At 45.5% G+C, this 14,830-nt stretch overlaps 1 protein-coding gene across 2 annotated transcripts; it reads left to right on the top strand.

Moving 5' to 3' along the window:
* The first annotated feature begins 2,674 nt into the window (after nucleotides 1–2,674).
* KLHL28 (kelch like family member 28) lies at nucleotides 2,675–14,386 on the top strand. 2 transcript variants are annotated; one of them, XM_042437453.1, is made up of 6 exons: nucleotides 2,675–2,853; nucleotides 3,919–4,009; nucleotides 5,573–6,471; nucleotides 9,863–10,306; nucleotides 11,850–12,058; nucleotides 12,432–14,386. In XM_042437453.1, the coding sequence occupies exons 3-6, from the start codon at nucleotides 5,573–5,575 to the stop codon at nucleotides 12,593–12,595; spliced, it is 1,716 nt and encodes a 571-aa protein (XP_042293387.1). In that variant the 5' UTR covers nucleotides 2,675–2,853; nucleotides 3,919–4,009; the 3' UTR covers nucleotides 12,596–14,386. The 2 variants fall into 2 exon arrangements, with proteins under 2 accessions (XP_042293387.1, XP_042293378.1); XM_042437444.1 differs by lacking the exon at nucleotides 3,919–4,009 and having other exon boundaries at nucleotides 2,676–2,853.
* Nucleotides 14,387–14,830: the final 444 nt, after the last annotated feature.

Here is a 14,830-nt window from a genome sequence, read left to right as displayed (position 1 = left end):
TATAGATACAAAATATTGTATCACATTATATATATATATATATATATGCATGAGTGTGTGTGTTATATATAATATACATATATTATACGGAGTTGAGACTGCCCTGGTCTCCCTGGTCGATGATCTCCTTCTGGGCATGGACAGGGGAAGCGTGTCCCTGTTAGTGCTCTTGGACATCTCCGCTGCCTTCAATACCATCGACCATGGTATCCTTCTGGAGCGCCTGAGGGAGTTAGGGATCGGGGGCAGTGCGCTTCAGTGGTTCCGCTCCTACCTCTCGGGTAGATTCCAGATGGTGCAGCTGGGGGACTGTCGTTCCGATAGGAGGGCCCTGACATCTGGGGTCCCTCAGGGAGCGATTCTGTCCCCCATGCTATTCAACATTTACAGGAAGCCGCTGGGAGAGATCATCCGGAGACATGGAGTGCGGTGTTATCAATATGCCAATGACACCCAAATCCACTTCTCTATGTCTCCAACTGATGCAGTGATTAAGGATGGCATCTCTCCTCTGAATGCCTGCCTTGAGTCAGTAATGGGCTGGATGAAGAAAAACAAACTCAAGCTGAATCCAGAGAAAAGGGAGGTGCTCATGATAGGTGCCCCTGGTTCAGGGAAGGAGATTTCCCAACCCATCCTTGATGGGGTCACACTCCCCTTGAAGAATGAAGTCCGCAGTTTGGAAGTGCTCCTGGACTCGTCTCTACAGCTGACCTCTCAGGTGAAGGCGATAGCCAGGAGTGCATGGTGTCTACTTCGGCTGATACACCAACTGCATCCCTACCTGGCTCAGGGGGACCTTGGAACAGTAGTACATGCGCTGGTAACCTCTCGACTAGATTTCTGTAATGCGCTCTACATGGGGCTGCCTTTGTACCAAGTTCGGAGGCTCCAACTGATTCAGAATGCTGCAGCCAGACTGATCACCAGGACACCAAGATCAGAGCACATGACACCGGTGTTGAAATCTCTACATTGGCTGCCTATTAACTTCCGGGCGCAATACAAGGTGTCGGTTATTACCTATAAAGCCCTACATGGCCTGGGCCCGAGTTACTTGAGGGAACAAACGCCTCTCCCGACACAATCCGCCCACATTCTCAGCACATCTGGCACAAAGATATTAGAACAAACCAAAACCTGGTTGAAAACCAACTCTTGTAAAACGTTTTCTGCCATGGCCCCTAGACTTTGGAACCACTTACCGGAAGAGATCCCTCTGATACCTTCTTTGGAATCATTCAAGAGGGCATTGAGGACAGATCTCTTCCGGCGGCCGATCCAACAGATCTCCTCTAATCTGATTTTGAACATCTGAATATGATGACTCCATTCTTACGATTCTCAGCAACACTGTAACATCTCTTCCCTTTTTGATTTTAGTTTTCATTTTAATTGATGTATTTTGTATTATCTATGATTTTATGATGTTTTTACTGTTGTGATCCTGCTTTGATTCAAAGGGAGAAGTGGGAAATATAAATAAATGTTATTTTTATACATACATTTTATATATATATAATTTGTATATGTTATTTTATATACATATTTAAGGCAGCTGGCCTTTCTTTCCAGACCGGAGCGCCTTTCCTGACCTGCCTCCCTTCCTCTCTCCCTTCATCCTCCACCTTTTAGCTTTTATATCTCCTGAACATTTTTTATGTCATTTTAGTGTATTTGTACATTAATGTTTTTTAATTTTTCTTCTCTGGTTTAATCTCTTTTGGGGACTTGATTGTTTTTTTATGTTCGGGGGAAGGTTGGGGATTTTTAATGTACTTCTCTTTTAATTGTATGTTATTTTACTGCTGTAACCCGCTTAAGTGGAATATAATGTATTGTAAGTCAGAGGCTTTCATGGTCGGCATCCATAGCTTTTGGTGGGTTTTTGGGGGGGTTCTGTGACTGCCATGTTCTAGCAGAGTTTCTTCCTGACGTTTCCCAAGCAGCATCTGTGGCATGATCTTCAGAGAATGCTTGCCTGGAAAGGCGTTGGGTGTATATATATCCTGTGTGAGGGATTGGCCTGGGTCTTGTCGGCCATCAGCTGACCGTACCAGATGCTGGCCAAACGTCGTCGGGAAGACATTTTTCTGGAACGTGGACAGAACCCCAAAAGCCCACAAAAAACTATGAAAAATATCATTATTATTATTTTATTATTATTATTATATGTTATAAATATAAAGTTTGTATATTATATATACACACACACATACATATATAATTATATATATATATACATACTTTATATACATAATTATATATTATATATGTGTTATATAAATTTTAATATATATATATTTATACGCATATGCATGTATTACATATTTACATATGTGTGTATATATATATATATATACATACATATTTATGTATATATGAGTTATTTATATTATAATATATACATATACACACATGTGCATGTATTACATGTGTGTGTGTGTGTGTATACACACGTGTGAAATACGTGTATACATGTATACAAAAGCCTCAGCCTGGCGGGGGGGGAGGGGGAGGCGGTAGGCCAGGCGGGGTGACGTCACTCCCCGGGGCGGGCGCCTTCCTCCGCGCGGGGCACGCCGGGAGTTGTAGTCCCTTCCCTCAGAGTGGGGCGAGGAATAGAAAACACACCCACAGCCTCCATGTTAATGTTGACGTATTGGTCATATAAGGCTGGTGTGTGTCTTGCCTCAGAGTCAGGGGCGTCCTGGGGCCGGAAGTGCTCTGTCTCTTGAGGCCCGCCTCTTCCGGCGCTCTCTCAGCCCTCCGCTCGTTGTTGTCTTTGCGGCGCCTGAGAGGAAGAAGAAGCGAGAGCCCCTCGGGAGTGGCCGCAGTCCCGCCGTGACCCCGGTGAGGAGGGAGGCGCGGTCCCTGGAGGGAAGGGCCTCAGCCGCGCTCTTCAGGCTCGCCCTCAACGGACGCTTGCTTTCCCTTCGCCTTTGGCCTTCTTCTGGGGCTTGGTCCCCTTCCGTTCCGAGTGACCCGCGGTTTCCCAAGCCTTCCCTCCGGCCTCGGGGTCCGGGGTCCGTGGCCTCTTTCAGGCCGGAGGAGGGAGGGAGGGAGCAATAGAGGCGGCCGATCTTGCCAGCCTCCTGGCTCTTAATGCCGCGGCGTCGCCGGAGGCAGATGGATGCCAGTGGACGCAGCCAAGGGGCCGGAAGCGCTGTCTGCCTCTGCTTCCAGGAGCTGCCCTTCTTCCAGCCTTGAATCGCGGCCCAGAGGCAGAGATCTCGGCCGGAAGGACATGCTTTTGGCCTGCGTTCCATGTTTGTGTGTACACTATACACACACCGGCCTTTGTGTCGTTGCGTGCCTCCAAGTCTCTCCCAGCAAAGGCAGCCCTCAGGCAAAGGCCCATCCCAAGGGCTTCTTGCAATAAGACTTGGTTCGGAGCAGAGGGTCTCCTTTGCCTTTTTGGGGGGCTGAAAGCATCTGCACCTCAGCATTAATCCAGCCTGACGCCACTTTAACTGCCATGACTCAGTGCTATGGAATCCTGGGATTTGTAGTTCTGTGAGCTGCCAGAGAGGTCTGGTGCCACAACAGCCTACAAACCCAGGACTGCAGAGGATGGAGCCATGGCAGGTCAAGCGGTGGAGCCTAGGAAGGCAGGGATCATGAGGAGAAGTGGCTGCTGGTGTTGCTGTCTTCCCCTCAAGGATCTAGGGAGCCTCTCAATGCTAATAGTGATAGGAAACTCTGCATGTCTGCCCAGAAGGGCTTTGCCCTTGCCATCCATCCATCCTCTGAGGCTGAGGTCAGCCAGTGGGTTTCATGGCTGGGCTGAGAATCGAACCCGGCTCTCGGGAGTCATAGGCCAGTACCCAAACCAAAGCACCATGCTAGCCTTCCTCTGTGTGTTCATACAAGGTATTCTGATGGTTTCTTCTCCCTTTCTCCTTCCCTCCATCTCAGAAACGCAGAGCCCAAGAGGGACAGAGCATCATCCCAGGGTTAAGAATGATAACACAGCCTTGGGATTAGTAATATTCTTCCTCCAAGATTGGTGAGAGTCTATCGGAATCTATCTCTATGAGTTGGCGGCCACAATCAGCAGGTTTTCAGTGCCATAAAAGGACAGTAAATTGCCAGTTAGTTAATAGTCTTTATTATATTTACTTAGTTATTTTTAACTGATGCATGCCTCCTAAAAGGAGCACAGTTTTGGCACAGCTTCCGGCCTCTTAAGATGTGTGTGTTGTTTATGTGACCCAAAGCAGTTTTGTTTTGGCCTGTCTGTCTGGGCCCTATGGTGCCCTGGAGGTTAAAACTGTGTATATGTGGATTTTGGCAATGACTATAAGATGCAGCGGAGCACAAACCACAGTCTTGTCACGGTCTATAAAATAAATAAATATCCCTGAACACACACTACAACTGTAGATTTCAGAAGTCAAGAAAGGTCAGGTCTGGTTGATGCTTGGATCAGAAAGGGGTTTTTTTTTTGGGGGGGAGACCCACTTGAACTGCTGGGAAGTGATTCCAGTGCGATGGATGTGGCTTCCTGGCACAAGGCAGATAGGTTCCAGAATCCCTGTCAGCATCATGGCCAAATGTTAAAAGCTGTCCAGTGGCACAAGAAGGGTTATTTCTTGTTTGTCTAGCAGTTTGCTAGGTAGCTTAATCTTCAGCTTGGTAGTTTAAGGATGTAGAGACCGCTGGGAACAGACCAGGGGAGCCACCTGCATATACTGTCCTCCTCATAGCTACAATGGGTCCTTGTTATCCTTGCTACACTGGGTCCTTGCTGCCTGCTGGGGTTTGGTTCCAGGACCCCCCGTGGATAACAAAATCTGTGGATGTTTAAGTCCCATTAAATATAACGGCACAACAAAATTGTGTCCCATATATGAAATGGAAAATCATAGAATCATAGAGATGGAAGAGACCACAAGGGCCATCCAGTCCAACCCCCGGCCATGCAGGAACTCTCAGTCAAAGCATCCCCAACAGGTAGCCATCCAGTCTCTGCTTAAAGACCTTCAAGGAACACAAAGGAGTGTGTTCCACGGTGGTTTGCTCTTTGGAATTTAAACTTTTTTGGAATATTTTCAAGCCATGTGTGCTCAAATCCATGGATAGAAAATCCATGCATACGGAGGGCCAACTGTACTAGGATAAGGTATGGGTCACCCCTGTGCAGTTCAGTTTCCTTTTGTTTACTTCTGCCCTATATAATCCCAGGGATCCCTTACCTTGCCCTGTCAGGAGGTCACACTATCTAGGGATGAGGATCTGGAGTGTTGGCCGTGGGATGGTCCCAGTATTATGCATAATATACAGGTCTGATTCTCCTGTGTGGTGCTTTCCTCCCTTGTGGATCACCTGCTGCATCCATTTGGTACCAGTAAAATTTAGCTTAGATCATTATTGGGTCAGTTTTCTGTACTGAACAAAGTGTCAGAGTGGCCTGGAATTGCAGACTCTTCCAGCTCAGAGCACCTTTCCAGTCAGAACTAATGGTACTGGACTATACACACCAAGGGTCTGATCCAGCAGAAAGCAATTTCTCATGTTCCTAAATAGCTCTGCTTCAGGCCTGAATTGTACTCTTGCCTCTTCCCCACAGATGGACCGGTCGTCTCCAACCTACATGGTTGCCAACTTAACCCCTTTGCATTCAGAGCAGCTTCTGCAGGGCCTGAACCTCCTTCGGCAGCACCATGAGCTCTGTGACGTCATCCTTCGCGTCGGAGACGTCAAGATCCATGCTCACAAAGTGGTGCTGGCCAGCATCAGCCCCTACTTCAAGGCCATGTTCAGCGGCAACCTCTCAGAGAAGGAGAATGCGGAGGTGGAGTTCCAGTGCATCGCTGAGGCAGCCCTTCAAGCCATTGTGGAGTACGCTTACACAGGGACTGTTTTCATCTCGCAGGACACCGTGGAGTCGCTCCTGCCTGCGGCCAACCTCCTACAGATCAAGCTGGTGCTGAAGGAGTGCTGCAGCTTCTTGGAGAGCCAGCTGGATCCCGGGAACTGCATTGGGATCTCCCGCTTTGCCGAGACGTATGGCTGCCATGATCTCTACCTGGCCGCCAGCAAGTACATTTGCCAGAACTTTGAGGAGGTCTGTCAGACAGAGGAGTTTTTTGAACTGACCCATTCTGAGCTGGTTGAAATTGTCTCCAACGACTGCTTGAACGTGGTGACTGAGGAGATGGTCTTCTATGCCCTGGAGTCTTGGATCAAGTACGATGCCCAAGAGAGGCAGAAGTACCTGGCCCAGCTCCTCCACTGCGTGCGGCTGCCTCTGCTAAGCGTCAAATTCCTCACCCGACTCTATGAAGCCAACCATCTCATCCGTGATGACCACACCTGCAAGCACCTTCTGAATGAAGCACTGAAGTACCACTTCATGCCGGAGCACCGGCTCTCCTACCAGACAGTGCTGACCACACGCCCTCGCTGCCCCCCCAAAGTCCTTTGCGCTGTTGGAGGGAAGGCCGGCCTCTTTGCTTGCCTGGAAAGGTGAGAAGAGCAAGAGTTGGGAAGGGGCTGGAAGGATGAGACTGTTTTTTGTCTATTACTATTAATCTAAGTATTTATAGCCTGCCTTAGATCCATCCAAGAATCTCAGGGAGCAGACAGCAAGATCCAGCTGAAAAAGTTTAAAAGAATAAAAATCATTTCAAAGAGTAAAATCATATTAGACCATTTAACACTTAAAACAGGGCAGTTTAAAACCAGATACAGTTGACCCTCCACATTGGCGGCTTTGATTTTTGTGGATTTGATATTTGCAGCTTTGTTCAATATGTTCTCTCTGGGCATCTCTAGGTCCTCTGGTGTGCTGGAGAACCTAGAAGTTCCTAGAGAAAACACTCCTCTGGGCATTTGTATGCTGACCATTGAGTTGCACTGTAGGACCTGGAGATGCCTAGACAGGTGTTCTACCTCTAAAGAATGACGTTTTATTATTTGCAATTTTTCCACATTCATGGGGGTCCTTCACCCTTAACTCCAGAGAATATGGGGAGAGTACTGTAGAAGAGTTTAAAGTAGTTAAATCATCTGAAATATCAACCTACCTACCTACCTTAGAATATTTATATACCACCTTTGAGTCAAAAGGACTGACAGAGTGGTCTACACATCATTGATTTGACAGTTCATTGTGCTTGGGCATACAGTCTAAATAAAACAAGCCACAAAAGAAAAAGGGGGTGACAATGGAGATGGGGATGTAAGTCCAGCAGATGCTGGCTTCTCTTTTCACTCTCAGAGGCCAGAGCAATGTTGGTTGGAATGGCGAGAAGGGCTGTCGCCTGCTGCTGGGCCCAGGCATGGTGGAGCTGTGCCTGGCTGCTCTTCTTTCCCTCAGAAGCTACAGCAGGCGCAGCTGGGATGGAAGTAGGGCCTTTTCTCAGTTGCTGGGCCCAGGCAAGATGGAGCTGTGCCTGGCTGCACCTCTCCCTCGGAGTTCACACCATGGCAGTTGGAACATGGAGGGAGGGCCTCTCACACGCACAATAGAGCTTTGCCTCCTTGATTTTCTTTTCGTTAGAGCTCTGAGCAATGGTAGTTAGCCTGGAGGGAAGGCCTCTTAGTAGCTGCTCACATAGGCCAGTGTAGACAACCAGAATCTTCATTAATGGGCTTTGTTTTTACTTAACACTAGAATGAGACCAAGGTCGGTAGCAGGCTTTCCTTCTACAAGTCAGACCAACAGGAAGTGGCTTGTATAAAGTACAGCTGAGCATAACAAAATGAGAGTTTTAGTCTTGCAGGATTTTGTTATTATAAAAGTCTCTTCTAAGGCTGAGTGGACATTCTCTGAAATGATTTTTATTGATCATGTTTCTTTGTATCATCACACAAGGCAAGATTTGGATATGTATAATCCAGATGTTTCTTTGGACTCAGGTTAGTAAGACTCATTTCAGTGAAGGGTTAACAAATGCATCAGAGTTATTTTAACAGTTATCTATTGTGGCTCCCATTTTCGATTTTCAAGTTCCAGTTTTGGGGAAAAGGCAGGTTGTAAATACATATATTGATTGTAGTCGTAGCAGAAATAGAGGTATTAAATGTTAGGCAGTTCTGAGAGCAATTCCAAACAAACTGACAGAATATTTGAAGGAATCACTATACATAAGTATCACCTTAGCACAGTTACAAAAAGTAAGTGGTGTAAATTCCCAGTCAGTAACATCTGGTTGACTGAAACTGAGGAGAAAGTGAGTTGTTAGGCAAATCTATCCAGTGGAAAAGGAAGCATGAACTGGGAAACTGAGGATCAAAAGTAGAAAGATAGAATCACAGAATTGAAAGTGACCACAAGGGAAATCAAATACACTGCTCTTCCATGAAAGACTGCCTGAGAGATGGCCATATCTCAGGCAGATTCCAGAAGGTGATGCTCGGGGGCTGTTGCTCCTCGAAAAGGGAGCTAAACTGTGGCATCCTGCAGGGTGCCATCCTCTCCTCAATGCTATTTAACATTTATATGAAGCCGCTGGGAGAAATCATTCATAGACATGGGACAAGGTGTTATCAATACGCTGATGACACCCAAATATATTTCTCCATGTCTCACTCATCAGCGATGACAACAGATGGCATTTCTCCCCTCAGTCAGTGTCTTGAGGCAGTAATGAACTGGATGAGAGAAAACAAGCTCAAGCTGAATCCAGATAAAATGGAGGTACTTACAGTAGGGGCTCCTAAACCAGGGACCTCCAGTCCTGGAGGGGCTCACGCTCTTCTCTAAGGACTGTGTTTGCAGTTTGGGGGTGCTTCTTGATCCGTCGCTTCAGATGACAAATCAGGTGAATGCGACGGTCAAAAGTGCCTGTTATCAGCTTCGGCTGATATGCCAACTGCACCCTTTTCTGGAACCAGGAGACCTGGAAAGGAATCGCCTACTTCCATATAATCCACCTCATACACTCAGGTCCTCTGGAAGGAACTTATTTCAGCCCCTAAAGACCAGATTAGTTGCAACCTCCCAGAAGACTTTTTCTGCAACCGCACCCAACCTGTGGAATGGCCTGCCACACAAGATCCGTCAAATTACAAACCTAGACAGCTTCAAGAAAGCTGTCAAGACTGATCTCTTCCAGCAGGCCTTTCCAGTTTAAAGTACTCGGCCATACAATGATCTCGCCCATATATGTTATGATTCTGCCCACCTTTATTAGATGTAATTTTTTTTTTGTACTTTTAATTCTGATTGTTTAATTCTTTTTTAAGGGGAGATATGGTGTATGATTTTTAATATTGTATGCCGCTTTGACTATTTTAACAAAAAGCGGGATATAAATAAAAGATATATACAGTGGTACCCCGGGTTACGAAATTAATTCGTTCCGCCGCCGCTTTCGTAACCCGGAATACTTCGCAAGCCGAAAAACCCATTGGCGCTAATGGGGAAAAGCCGCGATTTCGTGTGAAATAGCGCCGAAAAGCACCAAAATTTTTTTCGTAACCCAAAAAAACCTTCGTAACCCGGAACAGTTTTTTTAATTGGATTTTTTCCGTAACCCGGAAATTTCGTAAGGTGGCGCATTCGTATCCCGGGGTACCACTGTATGTTTATATCCAACCTCTGTGTAAAGACCTCCAAAGAAGGAGAGTCCATTTCACTGTTAAACAGTTATAAACAGCACAACTCTGTCTTCTCCAAGCTACACATACTCGGCGCCCTAAGTCATTCCTCTTGGTTTCCACACCTTTCCCCATCTTACTCTCCAACACATTCCAACATGTTAATATCCCATTTGAACTAATCACAGAAGAGGTCTGATCAAAGCAGAGTATTTATTTAAAATCTAACATTCCTAGTCCATGAATTTTTGCCTTGCTGTGAGTTTCATGCTTTGCCCTTTCAGCTTCTTTTACTTCTTTCCCCCTTTCTTAGTGTGGAGATGTACTTTCCCCAGAATGACACTTGGATAGGACTGGCACCTCTAAGTGTCCCACGCTATGAATTTGGTGTCTGTGTCCTTGATCAGAAAATCTATGTGATTGGGGGGATTGCCACCCACATGTGTCAAGGCATCAACTATCGGAAGCATGAGAGCTCAGTGGAATGCTGGGACCCCGATACAAATACCTGGACCTCCATGGAAAGCATGAACGACAGCCGAAGCACCCTGGGGGTTGCTGTTCTATCACGAGAAATCTATGCCTTGGGCGGCTATAATGGCCAGTCATACCTGCAGTCTGTGGAGAAGTACATTCCGAAGGTGAAGGAGTGGCAGCCTGTGGCACCCATGAGCAAAACCAGGAGCTGCTTTGCTGCAGCTGTTCTGGATGGCATGATCTACGCCATCGGTGGCTATGGCCCTGCCCATATGAACAGGTGGGTGCTGCGACACTGCTGGGCTTGGGGGATGCATCTGTATTGTAGACATAATGTAGTTTGACACAACTGTAACTGCTGTAGCTCCGTCCTACAAATTGTCCTAGGATTTGTAATTTTTTGAGGTGCCAGCACTCTTTGGCAAAGAAGACTAAAGACCTTGTAAAAGTACACATCCCAGAATTCCATAGGATGGAGGTACTGCTCTTAAAGTAGTAGTGTCAAACTGCAATATTTTTATAGTGTAAATGCACCTGGGGGGAAACCATTCTCTCTCATTTCATACACAGATACGCACATAAGCACATGCCTTCTCTTCAGTGGTTAAGCCCTATATGTTGATGTGTGTTGTTCCCAACTTATGCTAACCCCTAAGGTGGCACTATTGTTGTTGTTTTTTGGCAAGGTTTAATCAGAGGAAATTTACCATTGTCTTCCTCTGAGATGGAGAGTGACTTGGCCAAAATCATCCAGTGGATTTCCATGGCCAAGCAGGAATTCTAATCCTAGTCCAGAACTTAAATAATTCTGCCACATTGCTCTATATGGCTCAGATCCATACAGGGTTTTATATAAAGCCTCCCAGAACAATTAAGACCTTTGCGGGAGGAATTTTGCTGAATCCCAAACCCTAACAGGCAGATTTCTTGGTTACGTGGGAGGCAGGGCCTTTTCCGCAGCTGCCCCTAGACTCTGGGATTCCCTTCTCAGGTAAACTAGATTGGCTCCCTCCTCGCTGTCCTTCAGCCAAGAAGTGAAGACCTTTCTGTCTCAGCAGGTGTTCAGGTTCTTTTATCTGCTGGGTTTTCTGCATTAGTGCTATGCTTTATTATTATTATTAATAATAATAATAATAATAACATTTTATTTTTATCCTGCCTCCAACAGGATCGAGGCAGCTTACAAACAGTGATAAAATGCAGGCAATATACATATAAAATATAGAAATAATCCCATTATCCCATCCCTTCTAAAATAACATTATAGGATCTATATAACAATAATAAAATACTAATCAAACAGTCGTTAAAACAATTGGTGACAGGGAGATGGCAATGTGGGGTATTCTGTATGGTGGACCGTATCATCAGGTGACCCAGTGGACTACTTGGGGAAGGCCTGTCGGAAGACATCCGTCTTGACAGCTTTTTGCTTTTGCCTGTCCCTTGTAAATTGGCAAAAACAAAGGGGTTCCTTACACTTCAGGACCTTGCAGTTCAGTTTGTAGCAATAATATTTTTAAAGTAAATTCAGCTTGTACTTATTTTCTGAATAAACCATATCTTTAATATATCAAACATGGCACTTTTATGCCAATCCCATTTGTACATTGTCCATGTTACATTCCTAAATGGTGACTGTCAAATGCCGAGACTACTGCAATTCCTTCAATCTCTCCTTCCCCCTCTCCCCCCAAAAAAAATTCCTGGAATTTCCAAAGATTTTACATATCTCGTCCCTCATGAACACAAGTACACAGTCTTCATAAGATTAATCATTGTCAAACATTGTCCCTGACTCTGTTGTTTGTCTGCACCTGCAGTGTGGAACGTTACGATCCAAGCAAAGACTCCTGGGAGACCGTTGCCCCCATGGCTGACAAAAGAATAAACTTTGGTGTTGGGGTTATGCTGGGCTTCATATTTGTTGTTGGGGGCCATAACGGCGTATCTCACTTGTCCAGCATTGAGCGGTACGATCCGCACCAAAACCAGTGGAGCATTTGCCGGCCGATGAAGGAACCCAGAACAGGTAGGAAGAAACCTCAGGGTTTGCTACAGGTTGGCTTCACAGTGGTGTCCAATGTGGTATTTGACCAGAAGTGATAAATTGGTGGAACTTTCTCCTTTGGAAAATTTGGCAGTGTTCATTTTGCTACAAAAATTTATTTTAAAAATAAATGACTGTTTTGTCAAAGTCATTAATAACAAAGGGTGGATGCCAATGCAATAGGGAAGTGTTGCAGTTTCAGAGTTGTAAGTACTGGAAGGTTTGGGGAAGATTATCCATAGGAGGTGTGAGTCTGAATTCTACTTCTCTCTCTTTCCCTCTCAAAGAGTTTGTGTCTTAAGCATTCAACACATATCATTTTTTCTTTTCTTTCTCCTGCCTGCCAACCCCATAGGAGTTGGAGCCGCTGTCATTGACACATACCTTTATGTCGTCGGTGGACACTCGGGCTCATCCTACCTGAACACTGTACAGAAGTATGACCCTATCTCAGACAGCTGGCTGGACACGGCTGGGATGTTGTACTGCCGGTGCAATTTTGGCTTGACTGCACTTTGAAGGGGAGGATGCCCTGGAGGACTCAGCCAGCAGAAAGATGCCCAGCCTGTGGTGGAGACCAGAAGCTGTTTTTCTTGGAAAAGGAGAGAGAGGAAGGAAGGAAGGAAGGAAGGAAGGAAAGGCTTGCGGAAACGCAGAAGGTGGAAACCTGCATAGGACTGTGCCTGGTCTCTGCTGGTTACAAAGATCCTGTCTTCAGGATGGGGAAAGTTGAATCTTTCTCCTGTGGATCTGTCACACGGGCATGAAAGGACCTGTCTTGACGTACAAAGTGCTGTGTTTTGCCTGAAGTAGGCGTAGGAACTCCTTGACTCAGAGCTTTGGGCCTTTTCCTCCTCCTCCATATTCTCCTATGCCTGACCTAGGTTGCCCTGCTGAAGATGCGGGAGCCTTTGAACGTATCACACAAGCAGACTTGTCTCAGTAGATGTCTGATGCCCTCTTGGCATCGAGAGACCATCATGGCTTCACAGTTTTTTATGAACAGTTAATTAAAGGGCTTCATTAATTTCCCCCTCCAGCTGTATAACCCCCCCCCACCCCTTTCACTCAAGGTTTGTTAATATAAACAATGCCATAGATCCATTTGCCTGCAGCAACCCCCACATACACACACACCCTGTTTTGTTTTGTTTTGTTTGCTGATGGGAATTTGAAGATTATTAGAATGGAGTGGTTTGCTTTAAGTTGAAAAACTTATTGTTACTGTTGTTGTAATTATTGATAAGAGAGCCATCAGTGCACAAATGCCCTTTTAACCTTGGACTCCTTAGACTCCTGGCTACACATCTGAACCATGACTTGTTTTACCCTCATCCTTATCTGTATGGAAAGAGCCATGTAGCTTTCCAAACTGACAAGAGGGAAAGCTCTAGCCAGAAAAACCCTACTGGGCATCTTGGGGTTACTGAAATGATATATCAGAGCTTGCCAGCAGTCTCCCTCCTGCTGCCCCACTAGTAGTGCATGCCTTTTGTTCATCAGCCTACATGTAACGGTAAATAATAGACCACCAGGGTTTTCGGAATATCCAGACTTGTAACATGGTGCTAAATAAATCTCTTGAAAGAGAAGAAGCCCCACTGAAGTCAGAGGGACATCTTCCCAAAGGGATTGTGCTAAGGCTTGGCCAAAGGGATGGAGAATTCACCTTGTTGTCTTTAGTGGACGTTGCCAACCTCAGACGTGGTGGGTTGATGTCACTCTCTTGTTTTCCTTACCTGTTCATCTATGCCTGTCAAATATATCAAACCTTTAACTTTTATTTTTTATGATTAGTTCATCTGGAGAAATCCCAGTCAAGCAGATTCTTAATAGAAGCTGAAGAGAAAGCGCAGTGGTTCCCTCTAGTTCTCTCATTTTCTTTAAACTAGTATTGGGTGGCAGTTATTTCTCCCGTGGCGTGTTCTCCCTCCCTCATTGCTGTTCTGTTCCCTTTCATTTCAGCCAAACTTTTCCAGAGGATGGGGTACTGCTTCTTCAGATTTCAGAGCAGGCTGTTCTTGAGCTGCAGTTTCCATCTTGCTTCGCCATGGACTGCGGCTGATGGAAGTTGCAATCCAACATGAGCTGGAGGCTGCCTATTTGCCAGCCCAGCTCTTGAGCAGATTGAAATCGGAGCATACCCTCTTTGGGATATCTTGGAACTTAATTTTAAATAATGAGGGAGAGACACAAGATCCTTACTGCTTATTAGGGGCTGAAACTGTTCCACTTTCTTTTTTTGTGTGTGTGTCTGCCAGCATATATTTCTGCTTCATACAAGAAACTTTACTTTCATTTGCTGTTGTGGTCTTTTATAGTTCTATTATCTCTCTCCCCTTTTATAGTTCTATTACTCCTTTTAGCATGTCCCCACAACCCCTTTTCCATATTCACAAACATGCAATAATACTAGTGTGTGGTTTTATTTAAGATTTTTAATTCTGAGACTATAAAAGACCGATAGTTCCTTGTTCCTGTGGTATGAATGGCAGCGGACAAAGCTGCAAATACTCTTCTTTCTCCTTCTCCTCTTCTTCCAGGAGCAAATGTTCACACTAAAACCAGTAGAGAACACTTTCTTTTTTAAAAAGTTATTTTTTAAGGAAAGAAGGGAGTTGCATTATGTCTCTACTAACACTTGAACCTCCCACAAATTCCTGAAACTCTGCTTATTTCGCTACCAGGGAGTCGAGTCGAGTTTTCAAGCAACTTGCTGACTAAGCAATCATGTTTGCAACCAAGTGGCTTCAG

The sequence above is a fragment of the Sceloporus undulatus genome, chromosome 1 (genome assembly GCF_019175285.1).
Source record: "Sceloporus undulatus isolate JIND9_A2432 ecotype Alabama chromosome 1, SceUnd_v1.1, whole genome shotgun sequence".
In the NCBI taxonomy this organism is placed as follows: Eukaryota; Metazoa; Chordata; class Lepidosauria; order Squamata; family Phrynosomatidae; genus Sceloporus; species Sceloporus undulatus.
This window is presented reverse-complemented; position numbering and strand designations above follow the sequence as displayed.

Excerpts from the sequence above, each read along its gene's own strand:
- KLHL28 (XM_042437453.1), top strand. The coding sequence starts at position 5,573 with ATGGACCGGTCGTCTCCAACCTACATGGTTGCCAACTTAACCCCTTTG. Across the intron at positions 6,472-9,862 it reads CTCTTTGCTTGCCTGGAAAG|TGTGGAGATGTACTTTCCCC; the intron begins GTGAGAAGAGCA and ends CCCCTTTCTTAG. Across the intron at positions 12,059-12,431 it reads GATGAAGGAACCCAGAACAG|GAGTTGGAGCCGCTGTCATT; the intron begins GTAGGAAGAAAC and ends CCAACCCCATAG.